Below are 22,427 nucleotides of genomic sequence, written 5' to 3'. Positions count from 1 at the left end.
AGAGCCTGACTCTGTTTGGGGTGGTTAGGATAGAGGTTAGAAGTAGGGTTGCTGCTGACATTGCAAGTCTCCAGAGTAGAGATACAGATCCTTTTGGTGTAGAGAGCAGTACTTACCAGGGCCAAGGACAGCAGCTTGGAGACTGCACGCTGAGGCGACAGGAGGAAGAAGTGGAGACCGTCTTGGTAACACGCTGGAGAGTTAGGAGAGTGATTTGTCACAGAGAGCTCAGAAAGGAGATTGGTGTTAGTGCTCACCAGTTTCATGGTAGAAGAGGAGCAGCACTGTCCCAGTTTGGGGAAAAGTCAGCAGGGCAAGAGTACACTGGGTGGCTGTGCAGGGTGATTTGGAACTTTTCAAAGCATTTGTGTGAAGGGTAATGGGAGAACTTCCTTGATATTAGCTATTTTCCTCATGGTGAAGATCATTGAAATACTTGCCTGTGAGTGAAGAATTACTTTTATTTTGTCATTAACATCAAAAAGTGGCTTCTATTTGAGAGCACACTGGTCTGTTTTATATTTTTTTTAGATCTTTTTAAAAGATTAGATTTGGTAGCCACATGGAAAATTACGGGCTTGATTCTAGTTTTAGAAATATTAATAAATGGAAGCAGACATTCAAGTTGTTTTTTGTTTTTTGTTTTTTTGAGACAGAGTCTCAGTCTGTTGCCGAGGCTGGAGTACAGTGGCATGATCTCAGCTCACTGCAACCTCTACCTCCCGGGTTCAAGTGATTGATTCTCCTGCCTCAGCCTCCTGAGTAGCTGGGATTACAGGTGCGCACCACCACGCCCAGCTTTTCTACCACACACAAAAAATATATATGTGCGTAGATACACACATGCACATACATATTTTTTATTAGAAAATCAAAAGTCATACACTGAAATTCAAGAGATGGCCAGGCACAGTGACTCCTGCTGTAGTCCTGGCACTTTGGGAGGCCAAGGTGGGAAGATTGTTAAGAGGCCAGGTGTTGGAGACCAGCCTAGGCAACAGGAGACCCTTGTTTCTGCAATAAATAATTAGCCAGGCAAGGTGGCACATGCCTTGTAGTCCCAGCTGCTCGAGAGGCTAAGGCAGGAGATAACTTGAACCTAGGAGTCAAGGCTGCAGTGAGATATTAGTGTACCACTGCACTGAAGCCTGTGTGACTGTGAGAGTGAGATCTTGTCTTGAAAGAAAAGAAAGGAATGGGTGAAGGGAGGACGTCACCGCACGTAGTTCATCTACATGCAGATGATAGGACCTGACTCTGGTGAAGGTGATATATTTGTTATGTAGTACATTGCATGCTTTGCTAAGGGCCATTTACATTGATTGGTACATGTCTTTTGGAAAGACATTTAGCAGTGGTTCAACCTCTCAGGATCTTGTAGGGAGGTCATCTAAGCGGTTTGCTTCCTCCCTACAACAGAGCTTTTGGTATAGTTGCATTTGAGTGATTATAAGGTTGATAAATTCATGTTGGGCTTTAGAAGGCATGCTGAATTTTGAACATGTTTGGTGTGAGTTAAAATTTGCCATAACTCTTAAGTACATTTGGCTTCTCTGTGAGGCATTTAAAATTATATCCCTTGATTTCTCAGTCATTTTCTGTTCGAATTCTTTTGCCCGAAATTGTGCATGGCAATAGATTCAGTTTCTGAGTTCTTTGGAACACTTAAAGATGTAATCCTAATAGGTGCTTCCTTTTCTGCTGTCCTTGGCACTCCCACCCACCCCCTTTCAAAGCACATATTAATATAATCAAGACTCTGAAAAGTCTAATAGTCAGATGAGACTTCTAAAACTTTAACCACTGGGTGCAACAGCACATGCCTGTAGTCTTAGTGCTTTGGGAGGCTGAGGCAGCAGCATTGCTTGAGCCCAGTAGTTCAAGACCAGCCTAGGTGACATGGTGAGACCCTGTTTCTACAGAAAAATTTAAAAATTAGCTGGGCATGGTGGTGTGTACCTGTGGTCCCAGCTACTTGTGAGGCTGAGGTGGGAGCATCACTTGAGGCTGGAGGCTGCAGTGAGCCGTTTTCATGCCACTGCACTCCCTCATGAATGACAGAGTGGGACCCTGTCTTAAATAAATAACAAAAACTAACAAAAACTTCAACCTAGTGTTTTTCTGACTTTGCACAGGAAACTCAGCCATTTATTAGCTATGTGAAGTTGTTGCACCTTTATGGGGTAGACTCTTTCATATGATGTGCGCGTTCAGAAACTGAGTTGGTAAAGCACTTAGCATGCTGCTTGGCACTTAAGAACCGGACATTGTACTGCTTTTGATGCAGATGTGTTCTTGACTTATAGTTTAATTTGATGATAGAGGCCAACAGATTCAAAACAATTACAAACTGTAATTGGGAAGGAGGGTCATTTGTGGGAGGCTTTGTGGAGAAAATGGGTTTGAAGGGAGCTATAGTGAGTTGGGTAGAACTTAGCAAGTTGGGAATGTCCGATCTACCCTCTGCGGGAGGACTGAGCTCATTTGGAAAAAAACCGGACCGCAGGTTAGAAGAAAGTCTTAAGTTCAGGCTTTATTGAGAGGAAAGAGCCTCCGGGCAGACCAGCCGGGAAGAAGAGGAAAATGGCCGCGCGCGCTCAGAGGAGCAGGGTTCTTTTATAGGCGGCTGAAGGGCCGAGGGAGTGGGAAGGCCAGGAGAGCCGAGGTGGCGGGCAATGGTTGGTCAGTTTAAACTGCCGGGCGGGGAAGCCGGGCAGCGGGAAGCCGGGCAGCGGGAAGCTGGGGAGAGCTGATGAGGCAGGTGGTGATTGGTCAGCCAGTTGTCGGACGGGAGGTGGCTGCAGCTGGGCGGGAAGGCCAGAACGGTATGTAGAGTGAAACATAAGGGAGCCTCTTTGTGTGTGTTGAGGGGGGAGAAGAGCTTTCATGACAGGGACAGAGTTTTCCAAACATTCCCGACTCCTTAAAGAAAAGAAAAGAGGGGGGTCAGGGGCGTCGGTTGTCTCTCTGGCTACTTCCTGCTAACAAGGGTCGACGGGGGGGGGGGGGGGGTTTGAAGAGGTTTCTTTTCTTAAGGAGCCTGGATGTTCCGGGAGAGGTCTGCTTCTAGCACTTGTTTGGGGTAAGGTTGGAGCAGCATTTGGTGAATGGTGACTCGAGTTAGTTCTTGAAAGCGCCGTTGTAGGAACTGTAGAAAACAAGGAGCAATAAGTAAGATTAAGCAAATGGCTATCAGCGGCCCAAGCAATGGGGACAAGAGGGTATACATAGAGGAAGACCACTATGCTGTGGCTTCAGCTGAGAATTTTTGATTCTGCAGGTTAACTTTAAGTTTCTGGAGGTTCTCGATTCGGGTTTCTCCTAGGCCGGATTCATTAATGTAGTAGCAGCGCTCTTCTTGTAGGACGATGCAGGTTCTTCCTTGCTCGGCGGTGAGGAGGTCTAACGCCCGGCAATTTTGTAGGGCGACTTGAGCCACTGAGGTGATCTGTCTTTGGAGAGAGGCTAAAGATTCTGCAGAATTGTCGATGGTGGCCTGAAATTGAGAGGTTAGTCGTGCTAGGGCCTGATGGGAGTGGGCTAGGGCTCCTCCCCCCAGTCTAGCTCCTATGGCTGATCTGGCGAGAGAGAGAGAGACCTACTATGAGGGGTAAAAAGGCGGCCCGTCATACACGATGATGTATGAATTGTTGTTGGAACTCTGCTGGGGAGTAAATGGTTAATCGGGGTATGAGGGTTACTGGTAAGCATAGGCTGTGGGAGTGTGTAGAGGGGTTGAGGGTTTTAAAAAGTGCTCTGTTGCACCATAAAAAGGTTCCGTGAGGAGCGGTGAGATTGGTGATTATGGGTATAGTTCTGTTGCAGGTGGGAGAGCTGTTCCCATAGCAGGCTGGTATTTGCTGGTTTGGAGGTAGGTAGATAGAGGAGGGGGGTCTGGTGGTAGGGGGGAGGAGAGTAAGAAGGGCCGTCCGTATAGCAGCTCAAAAGGGCTGAGTTGTGAGGGGCCCCGGGGGCTTGCTCGGAGCCTTGTCAAAGCGATAGGAAGTAGGGTAACCTAGGACTGGCGGAGTTCGAGGGCAAGTTTTGTTAGGTGTTCTTTGATGAGGCCGTTGGCCTGTTCTACTTTACCCGAGGATTGGGGATGGTAGGCTGCATGCAGTTTCCACTGAATCCCTAAGGATGTGGAAACGGCAGTGGTGATCTTAGAAATAAAGGCAGGTCCGTTGTCTGACTGGATGGTAGAAGGAAGGCCGAATCGGGGAATGATGTCCCGGACGAGGTGCTCGGCTACAACTCCTGCGGTTTTATGAGCTGTGGGGAAAGCTTTGATCCAGCTGGAGTAAGGAAGAAGGGGAGATGTTACATTGCTGCAGGTCTGTTGCCAGGGCCTGGCTGAACAGGTGGGGGCTGTCCCGGAAGCCTTGAGGGAGGACCATCCACGTTAACTGTTGAGACAGATTGGTGACAGGATCTTTCCAGGTAAAAGCAAAGAGGAAGTAGGAGTCAGGGTGTAGCGGGATAGAGAAAAAGCATCCCTAAGATCTAGGACTGAAAAGTGGGTTGTGGACGGTGGGATATGTGAGAGGATGGTATAGGGGTTGGGGACTACTGGATGGACCGGAATGACTGCTGCGTTGATAAGGTGGAGGTCTTGGACCAGGCAGTACTGACCTGAGGGCTTTTTCACAGGCAGAATGGGAGTGTTGCAGGGGGAGTTTGCAGGAATGAGTAGTCCTTGAGCTTTCAGTTTATTTATGATAGGTAGGAGGCCGAGGCAGTGAACTTTGGAGATAGGAAACTGAGGGCGAGAAGGGAAGGCTGTGGGGTCTTTTAGGTGTATGAATGGTGTGAGGCTACAGTGGGGGTATCAGTATCCCATACTTTGGGATTTACGTCAGGGAGGAGTTTGGCCGTAGGAAGCGGGGAAGGTGGGTTGGCGATGAGGGGTAAGAGGAAGGTCTCTGTGTGTGGAAAAGTAATGGTAGCTTGCAATTTTACTAGGATATCTCACCCTAGGAGAGGTACAGGGCAAGAGGGAATGACTAGAAAGGAGTGGGTAAAAATGGAAGGGCCAAACAGACAGGTTAAGGGTGGAGTTTGGTGAGGAGTGGAGGGGGACCCATCAATTCCTATAACAGAGACCTGGGAAGGGGTGGTTTTGCCTGAAAAGGAGGGAAGAACGGAGTAGGTAGCCCCCGTGTACGCTCTTACCCGCTACCTGGAGCATGACCTTGGGCTCAGCAAGGGTAACTGAGGTTGAGGAGCCAGGGCCCTGTTAATCATCCCTGAACCCTAACAGCTTTGGGATTGGAGATTCCTGAATGCCTGGCTCCTGACCAGCTGAGGCAGAAGCCTGGCTCCGGGGGAATGTTACCCTGCTGACCCCTCGTGCCAGAGTTTTGAGGAACTGAGGCCTGAGGTGAGTTAGGGCAATCCGACTTCCAGTGTCCCATGAGGTGACAAATAGGTCAGGGCTTGGTAGGAGGCCATGGCTGGGGGCAGGCTTTTGACCAGTGCCCTTCTTTTCCACATTTGAAACACGCCCCGGGAGGGGTGCGGGTATTTGCTTTACCCTTGTTATTTCTGCCGGCCAAAGGGCTGCTACTAGGGCTTGGGTCTGTAGAGCGACTTTTCTGCTTCATGCGAGTTTGGCGGGCAGCCTCAGCCGCATCTTCCCTGGCATTGAATACTTTAAAGGCCATTTTTACCAAGTCCTGTATAGGGGTTTCGGGGCCATCTCCTACCTTCTTCAGTTTTTTCCAGATATCAGGGGCGGACTGAGATATGAAATGAGATGCTAGGACAGTCGCCCCGTTTTGTGAGGCTGGGTGTAGGCGAGTAAAGCAGGTAAGGGCGTCTTGAAGACGGGTGAGAAACAGGGCAGGGTTTTCATCGGGTGGTTGGGTGACTTCTCTTAGTTTATCATAGTTTACAACTTTGTTAAGATACAGTATCCATTCCCCTGAGGAGGTATCTAATCATGCGGTCTCTCTTGGGTATATCAGACCCTCGACTAGCCTGATAGTCCCATTGGGGGTCTTCACCTGGGATTACTTCGGGGCCTAGGGGGATCTGGTCATCTATAGCATGATCTTTGTCTGCTTGGTTTCTGGCTGCAGCTAGGATGCGCTCGTGCTCCTCTACAGTGAGGGTGGAGGAGCAGATAACGCGAATATCATGCCACGTGAGGCTGTAGGCTTGAGTGAGGTATTGGAATTCCTTAATATAGGTGGACGGGTCGGCTGAGAAGGATCCTAAACGTTTCTCAATTTGGGACAGGTCTTGGAGTGAGAAAGGAACATGGACCCTGACTAAACCTTCAGTGCCTGCTACTTCTCGGAGTGGGGCCAGGATAGTTGGTTGGTGAGAGCGGGTGTGGGCCGCCACTGGGGAGGTAAGAGGAGGTGCAGCCTCCGAGGGAGGGGGCCCAGAGGGAGTGGAGGAAGGGCGAGGCATGGCCTCTGAGGTAGGAGGTGCAGAGGGAGTGGGGGAAGAGCATGTTGTCGAAGGCGACTGGTTGCCGAGGTTGGTAGGAGGGGACAGATGTTCAGGCAGATCTTCCGGTGAGGAGCAGGGAGAGGGAGAGGTAGTGGAGGAAGATTTACGAGGGGTACGAGCTAAGAGGATTTGGTAGGTGGAGCAGGAAGAACATAGGTCAGGGTGGGTACGGAGGTCCCAAAAAGCCTGAACGTAAGGAATTTCATTGTCTTTGCCCATGCGGCGACAAAAATTGTCAAGATCTCGGAGGGTGTTGAAATCGAAAGTGCCAGTTGGGGGCCAATGTGACTGGTTACTGAGTTTGTATTGGGGCCAAGCCACCTGGGACAGGAAGACAAGCTTTTTCTTTCTGAGGGTTTGGGAGTATACTCTGAATTTCCCATGGCGGGCACAGCTACAGACCCTCCGGCGCGGTTGGGTAGATGCAAAGAAAAGGCGTCCCCTTTCGTTGCAAATTCCCCGGAGTACAGTTAAGTACGGTTAGGGAAGCAGTCAGAGGGGCGTCCCCCGTCTGGCAGCTACCCCTCAGAAGGCTCCTGGAGCCGGAACGGAGGACTTCCTCGGCTCGGCCGAGACTAGGCGAGGAGTCGGTGCGGAACGCCGGAGGGGAGCAACTGCACCGTGCCATAGGAGGAGGAGAAGGAAAGTGGGGGTAAAGCAAGAAAAAGCTTGGCTTACCTTAATCAGAGCGTGGAGGTGGCAGGGCTGGTGTTGGGTAGGTCGGGGGAGGGGGCCGTGGCCGGGCCAACGGCCCCAGCTCCCAGGTTTTCGGCACCACTTGTCCAACCTACCCTCTGCGGGAGGACTGAGCTCATTTGGAAAAAAACCGGACCGCAGGTTAGAAGAAAGTCTTAAGTTCAGGCTTTATTGAGAGGAAAGAGCCTCCGGGCGGACCAGCCGGGAAGAAGAGGAAAATGGCTGCGCGCGCTCAGAGGAGCAGGGTTCTTTTATAGGCGGCTGAGGGGCCGAGGGAGTGGGAAGGCCGGGAGAGCCGAGGTGGTGGGCAATGGTTGGTCAGTTTAAACTGCCGGGCGGGGAAGCCGGGCAGCGGGAAACTGGGGAGAGCTGATGAGGCAGGTGGTGATTGGTCAGCCAGTTGTCGGACGGGAGGTGGCTGCAGCTGGGCGGGAAGGCCAGAACGGTATGTAGAGTGAAAGATAAGGGAGCCTCTTTTTGGGGCGGGGGGGAGAGCTTTCATGACAGGGACAGAGTTTTCCAAACAGGGAAGTCTGGCAATCTTAAGTTGTTTCTCTGAATATCCTCAAATGTTTGTAAATTTCCAAACCACTGGGTTTTTAAATCTTCTCTTATGGATTCTAGATTTAACGTAAGTTGAACGACATTTGAACTATTGAAAAATCTAAATTAATGCTGTCCAATAGAACCTTCTATGATGATAAAGATACAGCTGTGCTGTTGAGCTTGCAGTGACTAGCCACGTGTGACTTGAGATGTGATTAGCATGACTGAGGAACTAAACTGTAAATTGTATTTAATGTCAATTAATTTACATCTAAAATTAAATATCCCCGCATGGCTTCTGAGCTACCATAATAGACAAATTCAAAGCAAGCTCAGAATGAAATAGGGATTTGTTGCCAAAGAAATCTAAGATGAATAAAACCTTCTAACAGTTAATTCTTTTGTATTCATAAATTGACTGTATAATGTTGTTTGTTTTCTTGTAGGTCTCCAATTGAGAAACATGGCACTGTTTTTCCTGCACTCTACCCACCTATTGCTGGACTTCTGTTGTACAAGTTGGCAAACACTGGCTGGAACTGGGCTGCAATAAAACATGCCAGTTATCAGTGCTGACAAGAGCCTAACAAGTGCCAACTCACAGATGATTACACATTTTGAATTCTAATGAACTGTTTTAACCTTCAGGAAGAATTGTAAAGACCTGTACATAGCACAACATGATCCGGATAATATATATACTGTTCATGCACATCCACAGATACACCTTGTACCAAATAATGCTTTCTTGTAGTAGAATAAGAATCGTGTACATTCTAAAAGATTTTAGCAGGTTTTCTTTCCTATTCATTGTTTCTTATCAGTTTAAAAGGACTCCTTTAAGCATGTCAGATGAAAAGCAATTAGGATTAAAAGTTTCCATTTAATTTCCCTTAACCCATTGAGGCTTCATTAAACTCTTTTCACTTACTAAACTTTTGTATCTTCTTTGTTTTGACACACACCCTTTGCTTTTCTCTCTTCTGTCTACCAGAATGTTCTCAAATCACTTAGTTCAAATACTGAAATACTTAATGAGCAATTACTTGATCTTTAATGATGACTTGGAAGGAGTCATCACTAGGTGCTTTGTCCTTTTTGTATTCCGGTTGCACCCACCTCTTGGATTGGATGTAGCAATAACATTTATTGGCTGTTATGAGCTCTTGATCCCAGTCATTACCCCCGAGAATGAAAAACAGATGGTTCTTAATTCAGCTTACTGAAAATGTCCCCAAACAATAGCAAATCTGACTTTCCCTTCCTTCGGTTGCCTAATATTAAGGTTGGATAAATGAAGCATGCACAGCTACAGGCTTTCTACTTTACCTCTGGGTTTGCTGTTCCAAATGCTATTTACTCTCATATCCTTCTCTTTAGTCCTTCATCTTCCTTTGCCTCTATTCTTCTCTACTGCAGAATTTTCTCGCCTATTGTACAAAGAAATTGCGATGTATATTTTCATGTAATTTGATTTTGGAATTCTGTCACCTTATGTAGTGAGTTCTTCCAAAATACAATTTTTTTTTTCAATAATTGTCAAGTTGTTTGTTGGCTTTTATTGTATTGAATGAAGGCTATAATACTGAATGCCAGAGAAGTGGTTTAGAAAACTCTCAGGTTGATTCCTTATGCAAACAAACTTAATACTTGAAAATCACATGGCCATGGCAGTATATGTATTTGGTTCTATCTAGATTCTTCTGTGAATCTAAAAGCATTACAGGGGTAAATGCTTTGCTATTTGACGTATAGATCCTGTCACTAACCATAGTACACTTGGATTTGATTAATGTTTGAGCTGAAATATATTTCATATCATACAGTTTTCTAAAACAGCTTCAGCAAATGATAAAATGAACATGTGCAGTGTTAAAGGCAGGCCCTGGGCTCCTTTATGTTTGTTGTGAGGTGGTGTGTGGGAAGTAGTCTTCGGCTTCTAAGGGATAGAACTTGAGACGGTAGCAGATGGGACATGTGTTTGTGAGAATCAGTGAGAATTCGTGCATCTCTGCTTTGTGGGGTTTGGGGAAATGCTTTGGCAGAAAAGTGAAAGAACTCCTGCCAATAGCCCAGACCTCTACAAATGCTGTATGTCCTTTTTTAAGCAGAAATAAAATGGTTGAGGATGTAGTCACAGTAGCGAGTGATTTTTTTCCAAATCCCTGTCTGTTCTCTACTCTGAAGCATTGTAAAAACCCATAAACATTATACAAACCTTATAAAACTTGTAAATGTGTTGTGACTGGAAATTGTTTGATTCATTGGAACCCAATTTCCTTCAAGAACTTCGTGACTTGGTCTGTTTTTCAAAGATTCTAAAAATTGTTACCCCAAAATATCAGCACTGCAACCCCACGGGACTTGGAATGCAATTCCTTTTACTTTTTTTTTTTTTTTTTAAACTGGGTGTCTCTGTCATTCAGGCTGGAGTGCAGTAAGAACGATCATAGCTAACTACAGCTTTGACCTACTGGGCTCAAGTGATCCTCCTGCCTCAGCTTCCTGAGTAGCTAGGACTACAGGTATGTGCTACCATGCCTGGCTAATTAAAAAACTTTTTTAAAGAGATGGGATCCCTCCCTTTTTACTCTTAAGTCAGAAATTGTTCACATGGTGTTTGCTTGTGGCAAAATGGAGTTCGAATTTTGATCTCCTATTGCTGTAATTCTGCTAGCAATCTATTGAGGTGAAACTTGGGATTTGACTCTTCAGCAAGCAGCAAATGACCTAGTAACTCAGGGACAACTATTTTTGAACTTTAAGTGCCACTTTAATGCAGTTCCTTTGATAAAACCATGTGGTTTTTTTTTTTTTAGGGCTAGCTCTAGGGGAATGGAAGTGAGAGCCAGGAATGAGTGTGTCTCTCTTCACGTGCTTTATCACCCGGTGCCCTGATTGTGCCACACACTGAAACACAGGCCCACGGTAGATGTTACAACTTCCCTTCCTCTGTCAGAGATGTCATCTGTGCCTTTCTCAGTGTTCATCTGATGATGTAAATTTAAATGCCTCTACGTTTGATATGAAACCCACACTCAGATGACACTGAATCAGGTGGCTTTTGCTCCACCGGCACCTCATTATCAGTGTGAGGTGATTCTTTGCTTTAGGAAAAGGATTTTCCCCCAAAACTTGTGCCAGCATCTCCCTAGATCAGGATTATAGAACTGTTGGCCATTTCCTAAATTCATTCCAAATTCTTGTAGAGGCATATAGATTTCAGGCTGTGCTCGTATGGGATAGATGATCTCAGTGGCTTTTTGGCCTCTTGAGTTTAAAATCCTTGTCATTATAAGGTAATATGTTTGTGAGGTTATTCCATTAGTACTGTGATCATGTGGGTGTCATCGTATCTTTAACGGCCTTCATTCTCGGTTGTGAAATTTAATTTTACATGCTCATTCACCCTCTACAGATCTGCCCGCTTTGGGCTGTGGTGCCTCTGTGTATCTTTGCCCCTCTGGTCTCCAGTTGGTGGAATTACCTATTTTGTACTGCCACTTCTCAGCATCTTTGAAATCTGACGTAATGTTGCTTCATTCCAGTTTTTTTTAGTTCTGTAATTTGTTGATTGTATTTAACTATGTGAGTTCTGTTGTGATGTTTACTGTATTGTAAAGCACCTCATTCATGCGATGGGTGCTCTAAAATCAATAAATGATGACTTAGAGGCTGTATCATGAGCTATTTTGGTTTTAGGATGCAGGTCTCAAAACCAAGTTGTGGGATTCTTTCTGTATAAACAGTACATGATACCAAAGGGACCACAGGGAAACCTTGTATTTTACAAACTTTATTTAAAGAAGGAACCAGAGAAGTTAACTTGCCTTCCAACCTGATAATGATGCTCTTTAGATTTCCAGTACGTGGCCAAGCACGATTTTAAGTCAGAATTTGTGTGCATGGTGATTTAGAACCTTAAAGTGAGCACATACTAGAACATTATTGGGGATTTTGTCTTCGGCCTAACCTGGCTCTACCATAAAGATAAGCTAAAAGGTGAGGAACCCAGACCCCAGTGTGGACTGGAGGAGACTAGGCATCATCAGTCATCACCTTCTGTCCTCTCAACAGATGGGGAAACACCCAAATACCTGCCCAGGGCCATATAGTAAGTTACTGACGAAAGAGGCAAGACCTAGTAGAGTGCCTTCTTTTCTTTACAAGATGGGGTACTAGCATCCACTTTTTATCCTGAATCCTACAAACAGTCATTCGGAGTTAGCATTAGGTATGAAAGCTTGTTTGTCCTTGATATAAATCACTAGTAGGCTGCTAGGGCCTCTTACAAACTCTGAGAAATGAACATGGAGCCAGAGGTCTTACTCAGCTAAATAATAAACAAGAAAATCCCCCGAGAGAAGTTTTGGGGAAATCAAGGATTATTTCCAGAGTGTAAATTCCCTGATAAATATATTTAGAATCAACTGTTGTGGAAGGGTCTAGATGATACATCAAACTTACATCAGTTAGAGACATAATCAGGGTATTGGCCAAAACGTTTCATTTGCATGCTGCTTTAAATGCAAATGAACAGGTTTTTGATGGTGTGTGCAAGGCACTAGGATCCAGGAGAGATGTTGCTTTTCCGCTCCCTCATGGGATAGGGCTAATAACCACCTTATCACAAACCCTTTTGCTTTGGTGAGGCCTACAACCCTACCAGGATTCAGTTCACAGATCAAATTCTTTTCTGGGTGTGGCATTTCAGTTCAGTTTCAGATGTGTGTAATCTGGCTGCCAAGGTAGGATTAGCCTTTTTGGCTTGTTGGCACTCCTCACTGAGCTTTAGTGACTTGGTTAAAAGAATTTGAATTCTGTTCACATAGGTAAATAAACTGAAGGAAAAGCCTTTCACAAAAGGCAGCCGGACATCTTCTAAGACAGGAGCTGCACAGAAAGTCCTGGGCAAGACACTTGGTTTTTTTCCCTCTTCTCCGCAGTATCCAGTAGGAATAAATACACCAGCACCTTTGTGTTCACAGTGAATTCCATTTATTCCCAACAAGAGCACTGGAAATCAAGTTCCTATTCGTTCTCTTTTGCGGCAAGCTTGTGCTGTTTTTCCTAAACATTCTAGTTTAATTCTTCTAAGAAGCTTCCACAGTAATTATCTGCCATAAGGAAGCAGGTTCAGGCTGATTTGCTGTCGCTGTAAAGCACACAGGTTACATGGCTGGGATTCATTCCGACCGCCTTCCTTACGTACTGGGTGCTGTTAGCCCTTCACAGGTGAGGAGACCAGAGCTCAGGAACACTGACTTTTCTAGGGTCATCCAGAGACTGGATGTGTTGAGCCTGCTGCTTGACCCAATTCATCGGTCTCCCAGTGTAAATTTCCTCCTCTTCTTGCCCTGCCATGATAGCTCACTGCCTACCGAGTCTGTTCCCCTGCGCTCTTGAAGCTAAGGCAGACAGCATTTATTACCTTCCTCTTATTCATGCTCCTTGCCTGAGACAGCACCACACTACATTCCTCTGAATCTGACTGGCAAAACCTGAAGTGAGTCTAAAATGGACCATGTTCAGTGCTCAGCTCTTTCAAGATGTCTGTATTTCTGGTTATAGCTAATGTTATAGCTCCCTCCAAACCTGTTGGGTGTTGTAGTTTACTGAGTACTACAAGTACTTTATTTCGCAGGCTTTACTTACGTTCTCTGTTACTCAGGGGTTACAAGCCTGTAAGAGTCCCCTCAAAAGACAAGGGCCTGCCGGGCACGGTGGCTCACGCCTATAATACCAGCACTTTGGGAGGCTGAGGAGGGTGGATCACGAGGTCAGGAGTTTGAGAACAGCCTGGCCAATATGGTAAACCCCGTCTCTACTAAAAATACAAAAATTAGCTGGGCATGGTGGTGGGTGTCTGTAATCCCAGCTGCTCCAAAGGCTGAGGCAGGAGAATCACTTGAACTTGGGAGGCAGAGGTTGCTGTGAGTCGACATTGTGCTACTGTACTCCAACCTGGGCGACAGAACAAGACTCTGTCTCCCCGCTCCCCCGTCAAAAATAAAAAACAAGGGCTCAGGGATACCATGAAGTCCCCTCTAAAGGGGTACATTCGCCTCTGGTAGAGGGCTCCTTAGAGCGAGGTTGGGATGAAGAGGCAGTCAAGCCCCTGAGCTCATCCATCCCTTCAGGTGAGTTCTTTGATCATGGGCATCTAGTCCAAGCACGCTCTGAAAGGGCACACGTTTGTTTATTCCTGCACGTGTGCTACTCAAAGGGAGAGGCCTCTGGTTTTCATCAAATTCTCAAAGGGGGTTATGGCCCTCCAAATCTTTAGGAACCATGAGTTCTAGTCCAATTTCCTCGTGAAACTGAGGTAGACTCAGATGCGTCATAAGGCTGGCAAGGACTTGCCCATAATCAACACAGCAAGTCAGCTGCAGAGTCAAACCCGAACTCGGGTCCCCACTCCCAGAATAGCACACCATGGAAAACACCTCTTCAAACATTCTGAGCACCTGCTATATTCCAGACTCTAGCTAGGCTGGTGCGGCTGAGGTTAATGACAGTCATCATGCCAAATCAGGAATCGGCTATGACAGGACTACAACTTTCATGTCGTTTTTACGTTACGACCCGGGCCATATTTGCAGGGTACTCCACGATAAACAGACGAGGCTGCTTGCTCTGTAGGTCCCAGAGGCTCACCGTTGGGCACACCTATAGACCATTCTCAACAGAGAGGGACGCTTGAGTGACGGCACTTCCACGGAGCCTGGCAAGTTGTCCCCTACCCTTCTTTTTGCCTCAGTGTGGCTGGCTCAGGGCAGCTCCAAGCACCTCCCTACCCATACCACCTTCGCGCCTTTCGTCTCCTGCCACAATCAGAAGGCTTACATATTTCAACAACGTCTCTCATCTCCCAGGTATCTGTCAACCAGAATGCCTACGCTTCAAAAACGACTCCCGCGGAGTCCAGCTCACCTAACCCCCTCAGCTTTCATTCAGCCCTTTCCTCCCCTCGGCTCCACCCTTTGCCGCTCCTCCCAGGATTCTCGCGAGACTTGGTGCCTCGGTTCCGCGCCGCCCCGGCTCTTCCGCGCACTTCTCGCGAGGCTGCGGGCAGTGCCGGGTCAGACATGGCGGAAGGTAAGGTTTCTGTGGAGCCGCGCTGGAAGACGCGGAGCTGTGGGGGCGCTGCTGGCCGGGCGAAGCTTCCCTGGGAGGGGACGGCCGGGCGTGGTTGCATGGGGGCCCCGCGCGTCTCGCGAGCCTTCCTTTCCAGCCTCTCCAGACCTCCGCGGGCCGGGGTCCGGAGTTCGGTTCCTATGGCAACGCCCCTCCCGCGATACGGACCCAGCGGGACTGCGGTCGGCTGCGGAGCGGAGCTGGGAGGTCCCCTGTCGGTGCTGCGTGCAACCGCGGAGCCGGAGGGCAGCGGAGGAGGCTCTCGAGTGACGGGACGCCGGGGGAAGTAAGCCTTCTCCTAAGGAAATCGAAACTGCTGTCCTGGCACGTCTGCATCCGGAAGGGGTCCGGGTCCATCCCTCGCCTGCGGAAGAGCGTGGGACTCCTCGGGTTGGGTTGGGCTGGGCTGGCCCACGCGGCAGGCGGGCGCGCTGGCGGCTCCGGCTCCGCAGGCGTACTGATGAAGACGGGAGGAAGGGGTTTGCGGGAAGGGAGTTGGCCAAGGTCACACTGCTCGGTAGAGGGCCGCTCGGACCAGACCTCTGCGCCTTTGCCTCCCAGTCCAGTGCCCACCCTCTGGTCTGGTGCACTTTTCATGACATTGCAGGTTAAGGCACTCTGGTCTCTCAGCGTCGGCCTCCCTTAATGTACCATTAATTAGAAGTCTTCATTGTCAACGCCTCATTGTACACGTAGGGGGAAAGAAGGCCCAGAGACAGGGAGTTACTTTTTAAGGACCGTGCAGTGACACTGCTGGGTCTGACCAGCACGCTTCTCCTCTTTACCCCATCATTGGAGAAAAAAAAAATTTTTTTTTTTTTTTGGAGTCGGAGTTTCGCTCTTGTTACCCAGGCTGGAGTGCAATGGTGCGATCTCGGCTCACTGCAACCGCCGCCTCCTGGATTCAAGCAATTCTCCTGCCTCAGCCTCCCAAGTAGCTGGGACTACAGGCGCGCGCCACCATGCCCAGCTAATTTTTGTATTTTTAGTAGAGACGGGGTTTCATCATGTTGACCAAGATGGTCTCCATCTCTTGACCTCGTGATCCACCCGCCTATTATAGGCGTGAGCCACCGCGCCCGGCCTGAAAAATATTTTTTATTTGACCTTTGTTTATTGAGTGACTGCAGTGTGCTTGGCCACGACCTGTCCTGTTGGTTTTGAGCTTTGACTGAACCCTTCACTTAATGGATCTTAGATTTGGGCACACATGACAGTTGGTAGTCTTTTCTCGTTTGCATTAGACTTCAGAACAGCCTCGTGAAGGAGGCCGGGCGTGTGCATTTGCCCTTTATTGATAAAGGAATGTAGGCAGAGTTACAGAGATAGCTGGGACTGGCATGCAGTTGGTTTTGGGATGTGCGTGTGTGTGTTTTGAGACGGTCTCGCTCTGTCACACAGGCTGGAATACAGTGGCGCTTCAGCCTCCTGAGTAGCTGGGACCTTGGCCGCTCAACACCACACCCGGCTGATTAAAAAGAGTGTGTGTGTGTGTGTGTGTGTGTGTGTGTGGACACGGTCTTGGCGCAGTGTTGTGGCTCATGCCTGTAATGTCAACGCTTTGGGAGGCCGAGGTGGGAGGATCGCTTGAGGCCAGGAGTTCAAGACCAGCCTGGCGACATGGCGAAATCTCGTATCCACAAAAGAATACAAAAGTTAGGCAGGTGTGGTGGCACGTGCCTGTAATTCCAGCTACATGGGAGGATGAGGCACGAGCTACTAGGGAGGTGGGAGGATCGCTTAAGCCTGGGAGGCGGAGGTTGCAGTGAACTCCACCAGCCTGGGCGACAGAGCGAGAGAGCCTGTCTTAAAAAAGAGAGAGACTAGGCGGAGCGCGGTGGCTCACGCCTATAATCCCAGCACTTTGGGAGGCTGAGGCGGGTGGATCATGGCAGAATCTTCTGCCTGATTTCCAGGCAGAATCTTCTGTTTTTACATGTGAATGTTAACGGTTGCAAAACAATAAAATGACTTTTATATTATGTTTAAAAAAAGACTAGGTCTCATTATGTTGCCCAGGTTGGTCTTCAACTCTTGGGCTGAAGCAGTCCACCTGCCTTGGCCTGTCAAAGTGTTGGGGTTACAGGCGGGAGCCATCGTGCTTGGCAGGCACTCTTTTTGTCTTTGCTTTTTATCCCTCCCTGGACGGGGAAACTTTTGGTGAAATGTTGCCTGAAAGCAGAGAAGTAAGAAAAGGAGCAAAAATCTAAGGCATTCCCTGAAGTTACTTTTTGGGTAAATCACAGAGTGTTGTTTTACGCAGCAGACAGCTGTTGCCCACAGAAGTGGGGTGCATAGAAAGGTTCAGGAAGGCCTTCTGTGAGGTAATGGATAGTCTGGCGCTTTTACACTAGGAAGGTAAGTTGAGTGTTTTGGGAATACGTTACCAAGGTTGAGATTGTGGAGGGCGGCTGGTTTTTCACTCAGCAGTTTCACTCACACCTGCTGTGCTTTGCAGTCAGGTTCCAGCCCTGAGGAGCCATAGGCTGAGTCAGTATACTCATCATCCAGCAAGTGCCTTGAGAGACATCTTGCCAGTGGGGTATCTCTCCTTAAAGACACAAAGAAAACATCCTTTCAAGGTTAAATTAGCAGAGAGAGAGTTAGGTAAGCAGTCATGAAGTTTTGGCTTTGCAGTCTTTTTTTTCTCTTTTCTTTTCTTTCTTGATGGAGTCAGAGTCTCATTTGCCTAGGCTGAAGTGCAGTGGCGCGATCTTGGCTCATTGCAACCTCCACCTCCCGGATTCAAGCGATTCTCTTGCCTCAGCCTCCTGAGTAGCTGGGATTACAGGCACCCACCATCATGCCTGGCTAATTTTTCTATTTTTGTAGAGACGGGGGTTTCACTAAGTTGGCCAGGGTCTTGAACTCCTGATCTCAGGTGATACGCCTGCCTCGGCCTCCCAAAGTGCTGGGATTACAGGCATGAGACACTACCCCCGCTGAAGTTTTTCTTTCACCTTTGCCATTACCTTTGTTGCAGTTTCCCCTTTTACCTTTTTAGTGTCCCAACTTTTTGTTGGGATTTAAGCTTTTTAGAAACAATGTTGCAAACTTCCACTAGGAGGCAGCTGGGCCATATTTAGCTCATTAACTTGAAGGTGTTTGTTAGGTAGGAAATAATTCCTGGGATATTAATACTGCTTGTGCTTTAACCAGATTCCCAGAGCCCACTATGCTTGTTTGCAGAGACACATTTAAATATAAATAAATAGCAGATATTTATTCATATTTAATATTTTTTTATATTTAATATTATTTATGTAAATAAAATTAATGTAAATAAAAATATATTTATATTTAAAGGAGGGCACTGTCATATAATGGTTGAATAATCTGTAAGCACACTCAATGGGAACATCCCTGATAGTGGTTGGTTGGTAGTGTGAGAATGTGGGAGATGGTGCCTAGGAATAGTAAACAGAACCTTGAGAGAGTTGGGTATACAGCTGCTTTTGTGGCTTGTTTAGAGAACAACCTTCTTTCCTTCCATCTATCTATGGCTATTGATTGGACCATATATATTTAACTGAAGTCTGTCCTAAAATTAGTTTTACTTCCCCACTCTAGTATGCAGTGGCTAACCTGCTAATCTAAGCTTCATTTGTAATCTTTTTTTTTTTTTTTTTTTGAGACGGGATCTCACTCCGGGCACTGGCATAATGACAGCTCACTGCAATCTCCATCTCCCGGGCTCAAGTAATTCTCTCACCTCAGCTTCCCAAGTAGCTGGGACTGCAGATGTGCGTGCCACCACATGCAGCAAATTTTTGTATTTTTTGTAGAGTTGGGGTTTTGCAGTGTTGTCCAGGCTAGTCTTGAACTCCTGGGTTCAAGCTATTCGCCTGCCTGGGCCTCCTGAAGTGCTGGGATTACAGGTGCAAGCCATTGCACCCAGCCCTAAGCTTCCTTTGTAACTCAGCTACTTCAAGTTTCCAGTTAAAGTTGCTTTTTACTTTTCCTCCTACATTTTGCTTTCTCACAGTCTGATTTCACAGTTTCTAGTGTTCCCTTTAAAATATGAATCAGATCATGTCTCCCACTCTTCTTAATACTCCTGCCCCTCAGTGCCCAACTCTCACAGTTCTCCCAAGGACCTTTAAGTATTAACAGGGTCTGGCCCCCGCTGAACACATCCAGCTTCTTTTCTACTGCCCATTCACTGTGCCCCTGCCAAACTGCCTTCCTCGCTGTCCTTTGTACGTGCCCAATATACTGCTACCTCTGGGTCTTTGTTCCAGCAGTTCCCTTGGCCTTCAACAGCTTGCCATTGTCTCCACACAGCTGACGCCTATTTTCTTCATTCAGTGTCTGTTCAGTTGTCATCTCATTAGAGAGCTTCCCTCCCTGGAATGTAAACCCTATGAGGGCAGGGACTTGTTCTGTTTTGCACACTCCTGTATCTCGCAGCTTAGAATCATGCCTGTGGTTGAAGGAATGTGGTGATCGTTATTGAGCATCACCTGCTAGCCATCAAGAAAAGTTGCCTGAAAAAAAAAAAAAAAAAGAAAAGTTACCTGAAGTTACCTGGATACATCCTTAGCCTCTTGTCAGGCAAACTGGCTGGTCCAGCCTTTATTATGCTTTGGATAACATAAGTCTGCTAAGGGTTACCTAGTCTACTTTTCATCCAGCCCATTTTTGGTTTAGCAACTAAAATATAATGTTTAAGGCCGGGCACCGTGGCTCACGCCTATAATCCCAGCACTTGGGAGGCCAAGGTGGGCAGATCACTTGAGGTCAGGAGTTCCAGACCAGCTTGACAAACATGGTGCAACCCTATCTTTACTAAAAATACAAAAAGTTAGTCGAGCATGGTAGCCGGTGCCTGTAATCCCAGCCACTCTGGAGGCTGAGTCAGGAGAATCACTTGCACCCTGGAGGCAGAAGTTGCAGTGAGCCAAGATCGTGCCACCGCACTTGTGTCGAGCCTGGGCGGCAGAGACTGTCTGAAAAACTAGTAATAATAAAATAGGATTTAACGTTTCAGAGCTTAGACTCTGCAGCGGGACATGGGTTTAAATCCTAGCTTAAGATGTGATTGTAAGTCAATTAATTGCTCTCAGTCTCAGTGTCCTCAGCTTTTTTTTTTTTTGAGACTGAGTCTCGCACTGTCATCCAGGCTGTAGTGCAGTGGTGCAGTCTTGGCTCACTGCAGTCTCCGCCTCCTGGGTTCAGTCAGTTCTCCTGCCTCAGCCTCCTGAGTAGCTGGGACTACAGGCGTGTGCTACCATGCCCAGCTAATTTTTTTGTGTTTTTAGTAGAGACAGGGTTTCACCATGTTGGCCAGGACGGTCTCGATCTCCTGACCTTGTGATCCACCCACCTCGGCCTCCCAAAGTGCTTGGATTATAGGCGTGAGCCACCGTACTCAGCCTGTCCTCAGCTTTAAAAGGGGGATCATTCAAACTCACAGGTAGCTGTGGGATCCTAGGAAATAGCACAGGAAGAGCCTTTTTCCACAGTGCCTGGCGTTTTTTCCACAGTGCCTGATGTTTTGATACTGGCACACGGTCTTTCTCGAGTGTCCTCTAAAATCACTCTCTACTTCTTTTCCTCAGTAAAAGTAAACATTGGAAAAAAATGTAAATGGTTTTTTTTGTAAATAGTATATTGAACAGAAAATTTATAAACTTTTATTAACTCAATGGAATTTGATCAGAAGAATACTTTTGACAACAACCCAAGTAATGTGGTGAAAACATTTCGTATTCTGAGTATTCGTTGGCCAACACAATAGCCACTAGCCACATGTGGTTACTTAAGTTTAATTAAAATGAAATAAAATTGAAAATGAACTTCTCAGCTGTGCCAGTCCTAGTCCAAGTTCTCAATAGCCATGTGGCTACAGCTCCCCTAATGGACAGCACAGATCAATAGAACACTTGCAGCATTGCCAAAAGCACTTTAGACAGCACTGTTCCAGAAAATGCTTCATCAGTGTAGGTTGATAGAAATAAGGAAAGAAAGAACTTTGCTGTTTCTGGTTTTGAAATTTATCTGTTTATTGTTTTACTTATTAAACAAATGTCCCAAGTAATTATGTGTAGTCTAGAGACCTCTCAAGGACTGTTCCTTTTATACCATTCTTTTCTTTTCTCTCCCTTTCCTTTCACTGCTGTCACCAGCTGTAGCTGTTGGCTTTCTCCTTGTGGATTATTTTTACTGAGAAATAAAATTTATCCTATACTGTGCTGAGATACACAGGATTCCCTCACTGGCAAGGTGGCTTTGCTGTAGGCAAGTTGAGATATTATCATGATTTACAGCCTTGCCAAACAAAATGAGGAATTGCCGTGTCCCCAGAATTTCCTGTTGAATGGAGGAGACCGAGAACCTGTGGTATTTATTGAACTCTGCCTAGGAAGCTATAGGCGGGAGGAGGGTGAGATAACCATGGAATGGGTCTAGAGGGAGAAGTAATTGCTAGTTAAACGAGAATCACCAGAATTCAAGCTGATCCACAGGGAGTTCTGAAGTTAGGAGGGGAGATAAAAGAAATTGTATATGAGAAAGTATTGCAAGGTGAAAGATAAAACATGCTTAGGAGTTACTTTGAAAACTCAGAATAGGGAGAGATTTTTTTTAAGGAAGTAATGGGGAATGTATTTTGGTTGATCAGGGAGAGTCTTATTGCAGGAGATGTTGCTTGAGCTGAGCTTCGAAAAATGGCCCTCCTCTGGACATGGGGACATGAGATGGCGGAGAGGTACCTATTCTAGGTGGAAGGAATTAGTGGGATGTGAGGTTGGAAGAGTATGTTGACGGCCAGATAATTAAGGGCATTGGTCACACTTTTGGATTTTATTCTGAGTCCTGATACTTCTGAAAGGAATCAGCCAAGGTAGTGGTATAAGTGGAATTGTCTGAGGCATGATGATGGACGTGGGAAGAAAGGAAGCCAGAGAGCAAGCTGATAGCATTTGATGCTGAGCCATTTTGTAGGAGGCTGTGGGACTGGTGAGGATGGATGGGAGAAAGACCACAGAAGGGTATACAAGACAGGACCTTTGAAACCTGTTTAAATGTTGATGGGAGACAAAGCTCAAAGATGACTCCAGGGTTCTAGGTCGGGGTGGCTCGGACAAGTGGCTGAGCTGCAAAGAGGCAGAGGAGGAATAGATTTGAGAACAAATATTTTGACCTCACTTTTGGGCATATTCTCTTTGCCTGGTATACTTCTATGTGGATATATTTAAGTTGGAAGTGTTTCCAGTTGGGAATTTGGGAATTTGGTGGAAATTAGCTAATATTTGTTGAGCATCTCATATGAAATCAGCCCAATTGTCAGTGCTATGCAAGGTGAGCTTTTGAAAGAGGTGTAAGTCATGCCACTGACTTTAATACAGAGGCAGACAAAATGAACAGTTGAATTGCATCAGGAAAAATCTGTTTTACGGTAGGGGCAAGCTACTGTGGCCAGGGATGACGAAATGAGCAGGACGCAACCTTAACCTTAATGGAACTTGCAGAACAGAGAGGAGAAGCCAAGTGTTTGAAGTGTGCATGTTGTATTCTTTAGTTATACTGGGTTTTCTCTTCTACGTTCATGTTAATGGCACGATTGTTCAGCCAGACTCTCAAATCAC

The 22,427-nt window shown here is 46.7% G+C and overlaps 2 protein-coding genes across 14 annotated transcripts in view; both read left to right on the top strand.

Annotated features, from left to right (window-relative positions):
* The window catches only part of UBE2G1 (ubiquitin conjugating enzyme E2 G1), a 108,352-nt gene extending 96,971 nt beyond the window's left edge, over positions 1-11,381 (top strand). For all 7 annotated transcript variants that reach the window (XM_078372532.1, XM_002747845.7, XM_054255644.2 and 4 more), the window contains one exon: positions 8,148-11,381. In XM_078372532.1, coding sequence (XP_078228658.1) covers positions 8,148-8,159 — 12 coding nt within the window. In that variant the 3' untranslated portion in view covers positions 8,160-11,381. The remainder of the gene's footprint in view (positions 1-8,147) is intronic.
* Positions 11,382-14,770: 3,389 nt separating this feature from the next.
* The window catches only part of ANKFY1 (ankyrin repeat and FYVE domain containing 1), a 90,196-nt gene continuing 82,539 nt past the window's right edge, over positions 14,771-22,427 (top strand). For 4 of the 7 annotated variants that reach the window (XR_619980.6, XR_008481451.2, XM_008996410.5 and 1 more), the window contains exon 1: positions 14,771-14,799. Coding sequence is in view for 2 of the 7 variants with exons in the window: in XM_008996410.5 (XP_008994658.1) it covers positions 14,790-14,799 (10 nt within the window). In the remaining 5 variants the exon portion in view is untranslated. Of the gene's footprint in view, positions 15,125-22,427 lie in introns of all 7 variants that reach the window. The other 3 variants (XR_013535451.1, XM_078372527.1, XM_054255643.2) reach the window with 1 other exon arrangement.

Source organism: Callithrix jacchus, chromosome 5 (genome assembly GCF_049354715.1).
Source record: "Callithrix jacchus isolate 240 chromosome 5, calJac240_pri, whole genome shotgun sequence".
Taxonomy (NCBI): Eukaryota; Metazoa; Chordata; class Mammalia; order Primates; family Cebidae; genus Callithrix; species Callithrix jacchus.
The sequence above is the reverse complement of the archived record's forward strand: the minus strand, read 5'-3'. Positions and strand labels throughout refer to the sequence as shown.